This window comes from Emiliania huxleyi (genome assembly GCF_000372725.1).
Source record: "Emiliania huxleyi CCMP1516 unplaced genomic scaffold EMIHUscaffold_4, whole genome shotgun sequence".
NCBI classification, from domain to species: domain Eukaryota; phylum Haptophyta; order Isochrysidales; family Noelaerhabdaceae; genus Emiliania; species Emiliania huxleyi.
Window position 1 is genome coordinate 222,201 of NW_005198966.1, and position 7,234 is coordinate 229,434.

A 7,234-nucleotide genomic window follows, 5' to 3' on the forward strand; every position below is an offset into this window, starting at 1 on the left:
ACACACACACACACACACACACACACACACACACACACACACACACACACACAGAGAGAGAGAGAGAGAGAGAGAGAGAGAGAGAGAGAGAGAGAGAGAGAGAGAGAGAGAGAGAGAGAGAGAGAGAGAGAGAGAGAGAGAGAGAGAGAGAGAGAGAGAGAGAGAGAGAGAGAGAGAGAGAGAGAGAGAGAGCACACCTCACCCACGCGCATTGGGCCTTGCACATTGAATGCCGTGATGTCGCGTCCGAGGCCCTTGCCCCACCACCTCGTGTGTGTGGAGAGGTGTACCTTACCTTCCCCTACCCTACCTGCTGCCTCAGGAGGGCACCCTCTCCCTCTCCTCCCCGCTCCTCGACACGGCGGCAAGGGTGGCGGTCGAGAGCGGCGGCGGCGGCGGCGGCGGCGGTGCCTTGGGCGGACTTGGCAGCGCGGGGGCCGGCGGCGCCACGGTGTGTGGGGGCCGTTTGCGACTTGCCTAGATCCGCGCCGCGCATGTCCCTTCACACACACCACACCTCGACCCCTGTGGAGCAGGCGCCGGGGCCGCTGGCCACCTACCTCAAGTGCGTCTCGCACTCCGGCCCCAGCTCTCCGTCTGTGAGCCAGTGTGCGCGTTGAATGGCGAGTACACCACGGCTGCTTAGGTTCAACTCGCGCTCCGGCCTCAGCCTGCTCAAGCCACACGACGGGCCCTTCCGCGGCGCGAGATCTGCATCGAGATCCGCCGAGATCTGCCGAGATCTGCCGAGATCTGCCGAGATCTGCCGAGATCTGCCGAGATCTGCCGAGATGAACGGCGAGACTCGTCGAGATTGGCGGATATGGCTAGACCAGACCGCCCGTGCGCTCTCTCTCCCCCCCGCTCTCAACGACCGCCGCAACATAAAGTGGGTGAACTGAAAGGCCGGTCGCCAGGCGTGATCCTCACGGCGACCATCGAGGGAGCGACACTGCAGTACGCGGGCCTGCCGCTGGCTCTGTTCGACGGCGTGGCTCTCGGCTCTCCGCCGTGGGCAGTCCTGAAGCCTTGGTGGAACCTTCTCGGGTCCGTCCCTGTAGGCCGGCTCGACTGGCTCGCGCTTGGCGGAAAGTGGCGCCGCGCGCGGCTGCACACGGTGGAGTGAAGAGTGGCGGCTGGCGCAGCTAGAGCAACAGCAGGGAGAGGCCCAGTGTGGGCAGAGGGGGGTCTGCGGCGTTGCACGCTCCAAACCCCGCCCAGATACTGCAACAGGAGTGCAAAAGTGGTTGTGGCGTCGTGGAGCGTTAAAATTTGTAAGTGAGCGCAAGTAAGCGGTCTCCACACTCTAATTCTAGATACTAAAGTACAGGGGGCTGCGCGAGTGGGGCTAATATTGGGGGATGGGGCTCACTCTCATCTCTATACTTTCAGATACAGAACGTCAGATCTTGCGCCACCCAGGGCTGGACCCAGTCGGGTCAGGCGCGCGGGGCATCCCCCGGGTCGCTCGACCAGCGATCCGAAGAGTGGCCGCTATGCGAAGGAAAGAGTGGGGCCCTCGGGGTACGCCTCCTCCGGCCTCCTCCGAGGGGGGAAGGGAATTGCGGGGTCCCCACGGGCGCCTCAGTTCGGCCCTCCCGAGGGGGGGAGGGGAGCAAGGGGGTGGGGGGATCGGGGCGGGGGGGAGGGGTCTCGGCGTCCTCTCGGGTTTCGTGTGGCTAATACTTGCCTTTCGGGGAGGGGCCTCGCGGCGTAGGCGCGCAAGCACGCCCGCCCTCTTCCCCCCCTCCCTCGAGGCAGCGAGTAGGCAGCGAGTAGTGAGGGTGGAGGGGCCTCGGGAAAGGCGAGCGCAGTGGCGCGCGCCCAACGTTTCCCCTCCCCCCTCGAGAGTACCTATACGCTAGCCGAGGAAGGGCGGTGGCCAGTGCGCGGGCGAGGAGAGGGGGCGGGGCGGGTCGGGCGGGCGGGCGGGGAGGAGGGGAGGGGAGGGGAGGCTTAGCCATGCAGCTGCTGTCGAGCCGAGTCTGCGGTAGCCGCCGGCGCCGCAGCTGCGCCGCCTCCCGTCGGACGCGCCGCGGTCGCCGCTCCCTCAGCGCCGTCTCCGCGTCGTCACCCGCCGTAGCTTCTCCTCCGCCGCCGCTGCCCGCCCCCGAGAGTGCGGCGGCGGTGTGAGTGGTATGGTAGGCGTGTGTGCGTGTCTGCCGCAGATTGCTGCCGTTGTCTGCGCCGCGATCCGCCGCCGCGCCGCCGCGCCGCCGCCGCCAGCGCTCGCCGCCGCCTCGTAGACGACGCCTCTCGCGCTCAAAGAGCCGCGCAGCGGGCCGCGAGGTTGAGGTCAAATAGCAGCACAGGATGTCGAGGTCATGAAACTAGATTTTGAGCTTGCCCGAGACGGCCCGGGAATGGTCCCGCGCTGTAGCCCCGGTGCCGGCGCATCACGTCTCAGCCGCGAGGGGCCGGTTCCACCGCGCAGTCGTGCAGCAGGAGCTCGGGCACAACTTTGTCGACAAACAGGTTGAGGAAACTTTCGGCGAAGAAGCGGCACTGGCGGCACGCCGGGACGAACCCGGACCGATCATATTGTTCAGAAACGCGGCGGCGAGCCGCCGCGAGCCCGCAGGAGAGTTGGGAGCCGCGGCACTAGACCGCGCCGCCAGCGAGGCGAGAGCTGCAGCCGCCGACCAGCCGACATGGCAGTTGCAACGGCGCGAATCTTCTCCCTTTAGTAGAGCAGGTCTCTGCGCCCTTTCATCATATGTCCTTTGGGGAAAATCAGTTGCGCACTCGAGATTACCGAAGCCAGCTAGAGCTAGAGTAGAGCCGTACGTTACGGCCTTACGGCTTTAATCACCGCACACTGCCGCGCATGAACAAACTACTGAGGCTGGGATATTGCTATCTATGGCTGTTCCTTTTTACCCATCTCACAGTAGAGAGGTGTCCGTTTTTATTTATTTATTTATTTATGTCTATGGCTGACGCTCGTTCGTTGAGAAACACTCTCGTTGAAAACACTGGACTGCAAAATGTACAAGAAGCGAGCGACAGGCGAGAGAGCCGCGCTGGGAACGGGTCCGCTCTTGGGATTCTGACTGTACAGGCGACTCGCCGTACCTTGATTCACCGTCCGTCACACCTCGAGGCGGCTCGCTTGCCTCAGCGGCCCTGCCTGCGGCGCCCCAAGCTGAAGGCCTCGGGGAGAGGAGGCGGAGAGGCGCGAGGAGGGGGCTCTCGGCGACGACGACGCCCATGGCTGAAAGATCGCTTCCGTGCGCGCAGCGGACCGGCGCGCCTGCGGTACATAGTTGTATGGGCAGGTATAGTGCAGCAACCCACAAAGATGTTGCTTATTCTTTGCTACTCTACTCCGCCCACGCGCCTTAGAGCGTCGGCGGCAGATGACGCAGCAGCCAACGGCGAAGAGGGTGGCCAGGCCGACGGTGCCGCCCACCGCCACCCACCTCATATCGCCGTGGCTCTCGCCCGAGAAGAAGCGGCGGACCGAGACCCACGCAACCTTGGACCACCACTCGCCGCTCCAAATGACGAACGGCGGCTCGCTCGAGGGGGAGGATGGCGGGGGGGAGGATGGCGGAAGAGACGGCGACGGCGGCGGCGGCATCGGGGTTGGCGGAGGCGGCAGGAGCGGGTCCCTCGGTGGCAACAGCGGCGGCTGCGGCAAGTCTGGCGGCGCGTAGTCGTACGAGGATGGCGGCGGCGCGTAGTCGTCTGTCGACGCCTTGCCGCCGCCGCACGCGCAGCACGCCTCAGCCGCGCGCTTGCCTGACATAGCCGAGATATGGCCGAGTCAGAGCTGAATCATAGCCGAGATAAAGCCGAGATGAGATTTGCCGAGATGTGTGACTAGCCACGCTCGCCTCCAGTGCCCGAACCGGGGTAGTCGCATGAGAAGCGGCGGCTCCCCTCCAAGTTTATATATGGCAAGCCCAACCGGCCGCCGGCTTCGGCGAGCCACGCGCAACCGATGAGGTCGCCGTTACTGACGGTCCAGGCATCCAGATCCCAGCCAGCATCCGCGCACTCGCCGCACTGCCCCATACCGTTGCGAGCGCCCCCATCCCAGCGGCAGGGGCTCTCTGCGCGGGAAGAGAGAGCGACGCAATCGCCCCTCGTCACCGCATCCCTGCACTGCGGCGGCGGGGCGTACCCGGCGCAGGAGGCGACGGCGCCGCACCCGTAGAGGGCCCGAATGCGCGCGATGTCCTTGGGCGACAGGACGCTGTTGGAGCCAAACTCGGACCCGGCGCTCACAACCCGATAGCCGCCGTCGCCGTCGGAGACGTTTTGGTTGCCATTCTTGGTCAGCATCACCGGATCGCCACCCGGAACCGCAAACGTGTAGGACGAGTAGAGCATGATGGAAAACCAATCCCACTCGGCCGCCCATGCCGCCTCGCCCACGGCGTTTTCATAGTCCTGCTCATCGAACTTTGTGAACTGGCCAGCATACTCTGTCGGTATGTTCTGGACGTCTATGTAGTCGTCGCGGTTGGGGCGCTGGTGCTCGTGCATCGTTCCGAGGCTATGCATCAGCTCGTGGATAACGACGGCCTTCTTGAACAGCGCCGGTGGGCCCCCGCCGCCGCAGCCCCATGTGAGGTCAATGGCCGAGGACCGCAGGATTCCTCTCGACTTGTCGTACCAGTCGTCGGGTGGGCGCCCACGGTTGCTGCGCCCGCGCAGGTGCTCGCCGAGGCGCCAATAATATTTCCCATGCCCGAGATGACGATCCGAGCGGTGTCGCTTTGAAGATCAATGTACCTTGGCGAGCTCGTGTTTGTCTCGTCCGGGTCCACCTCGAGAAAGCAGACGCAGGTCCGCTCCATGATGCTCGCCATCGCAGACTCCACCACGGCGCGGAAGTGGCCAACCCCGGCCTCCTCCGCAGCCCATTGGCCGGTAGGATTGCCATCGACATCGATTCGGATGCCAAGACTCTCCATCTGGGCGGCCGTCGGGTAGAACCAGCGGACAACGCCGCCGGCCCACTTCGGCTCTTTTCTGTACCAGGCGAGCGAGCGCCTCTCCGCCGTGGCTTTGCCAATTGCAGCTGGCAGCGCCGCTGCTGCGTCCGCGGCGGCTGTGGCGCCGGGGCAGCGCTGCCCACAGGGCGGCTCGGCGACGGCGGCGCCACCACGCGTCAGCCAGATGCCGCCGTCTCTCCAAGCGCAGAAGGACGCGCAGCTGCTACGCGAGCATGTGTCACGGTCAGGCGCCGCAACGACGCAGACCAGCCGAGCCGAGCCGAGTCGCCGCACGCAGGAGGTGACTCCGATGGAGCGGTCGGTGTGGCAATCGGCGAGGAGAGGTGGTGGCGCCAGCGTCGCGAATACGAAGGTGATCATGGTACGGCGTCCAAGATAAAAGAAAAAGGACGCGCGCGTGGCCAACTCGGCGGCTTGTCATGTGTTCTGATTCTGGCGATGCACGGGGTAGCTAGCAGGTGTTTGCCCTCAGTCTCTGGGTTTGAAACGATGGATCGACGTGCCTCATCGAGCCGCAGACGACGAAGAGGCGACTGATGGAGATGGCCCATACAACGCAAACCTCCTAGCTGCTGAGTCCAGCACAATCAACGATATCTTCTATCAATCAATGGGATTTCCGACCTCTGCTGCGTGTTCCTTGCCTTTTGGTTCGCCAGCACCACAGGCACAAAAACGGAGGTCAGGTCGGCAGGCAGCGTTTGGGTCAGAGGGGGGGGGGGGGGGGTCGGGTCGGATCAACCTCTACCAATGTGCTCGTGGGGAGGTCCTGGCCGCCTCCGTGAGGACTGCGCGTGAGGACCTCCGTGTCCGTGAGGACCTCTTACACCTGCGAGTGAGGACCTTCTTGGATCTTGCGCTCTACCTCTGTCTCTCTCGCCGTCCTCGGCGGCTTGTCATGTCAGTTCTGACTGTAGAGCACGGGGTAGCAGGTGGTTGCCCTCTCTGGGTTTGAAACGATCGACGTGCCGCATCGAGCCGCTGGACGAGCCGCAGACGACGAAGAGGTCCTCATCCTTCAAGAGGTCCTCAGAGGCAAGAGGTCCTCATCAAAGAGGTCCTCAAATGCAGTGCAGCGTGTGTCGGCGACTCGCAGCGTGCAAGCAATGAGCGCCGGCATGCTCAGCGCCAAGGCGCATGCACCACAGTCATTCAGCCAAGTGCTGTGTTTGCAAACCACGCTAGTCAGTCATCCAGTGCTGCCAGCCAACACAGAGACAAAATTCCGCAAAGGAGAGCGCTGATAGAGACAGATGTCACACAACAGTTGTTTGATGAGATGTGCAGAAACTCACGGACCTCGACCTCATCGAGTTGTTGTTTTTGTGACCTCATCCTCAACAGACCAGCTATTTATTTATTTGATTCTTTTCCCCTTGGAGCCGGGGCGCAACTTGGTGGCGACGGCCCGTAGCGCGGCGGAGGCGCTCGGCTTGGGCCTCTCGGGCAAGAGCCTACCCGATCAAGTATTGGAGCTCGAGCGATGTCTCTGTGACAGCTCGAGGTTCTCGAGGTGGATATCCTTTGGCCGCGTTGGGTAGCGAGGGTTGGTGTGACGCGACCCACGCAGGCGTGGTTTCTGACGGCCGACCGTCAGTGCACGGAGTTGCCCCTTCTCCGACTGCCCCGGCTAGTTCCCGAGGTCGCGCGGGGCTGACCCCTGCGTCCCCCGAGACCTAGCGCGGGTGGGTTGGAGTGGGCTCGCTGCAAGGAAGGGCCGTGTAAGATGCCGATCCCCGTAGTCCGCCCCGCTCCTCCCCATCGGGCCGCATAAGCGGCCACGCCTCGCAGATTCGTTTCTCGCGCCTGGGTCAGGCGCGCGGGGCATCCCCCGGGTCGCTCGACCAGCGATCCGAAGAGTGGCCGCTATGTGAAGGAAAGAGCGGGGCCCTCGGGGTACGCCTCCGTCCGGCCCCCTCCGAGGGGGGAAGGGAATTGCGGGGTCCCCACGGGCGCCTCAGTTCGGCCCTCCCGAGGGGGGGAGGGGAGCAAGGGGACCGCTAGTGAGGTTTTTATTAACAACGAAGGCAACGACGAAGGCGCTCTCAGAAAAAAAGCGCAGCTCCGAGGTTCTCGAGGAAGAACGCAGTGCAGCGTGCGTCGGCGACTCGCAGCGTGCAAGCAATGAGCGCCAGCATGCTCAGCGCCTGGCGCATGCATCACAGTCATCCAGCTAAAAGTAGTTTGCTTCAAACCACGCTAGGTCAGTCATCCAGTGCTGCCGACACAACAGACAGAGTCAAAATTCCTCAAAGGCTTTGTTACAA

The 7,234-nt window shown here is 63.8% G+C and overlaps 2 protein-coding genes across 2 annotated transcripts in view; one reads left to right on the top strand and one right to left on the bottom strand.

Annotated features, from left to right (window-relative positions):
• The window catches only part of EMIHUDRAFT_195964 (hypothetical protein), a gene marked incomplete at both ends in the record, with an annotated part of 2,293 nt that extends 1,167 nt beyond the window's left edge, over nucleotides 1-1,126 (top strand). The window contains 3 exons of the mRNA XM_005770338.1: nucleotides 323-376; nucleotides 537-609; nucleotides 918-1,126. Coding sequence (XP_005770395.1) covers nucleotides 323-376; nucleotides 537-609; nucleotides 918-1,126 — 336 coding nt within the window. The remainder of the gene's footprint in view (nucleotides 1-322; nucleotides 377-536; nucleotides 610-917) is intronic.
• Nucleotides 1,127-3,825: 2,699 nt separating this feature from the next.
• EMIHUDRAFT_195965 (hypothetical protein) lies at nucleotides 3,826-5,327 on the bottom strand (the record flags this gene model as incomplete). Its single annotated transcript, XM_005770339.1, has 2 exons — nucleotides 3,826-4,651; nucleotides 4,744-5,327. The coding sequence occupies 2 exons, from the start codon at nucleotides 5,325-5,327 to the stop codon at nucleotides 3,826-3,828; spliced, it is 1,410 nt and encodes a 469-aa protein (XP_005770396.1).
• Between the last annotated feature and the right edge of the window lie 1,907 nt (nucleotides 5,328-7,234).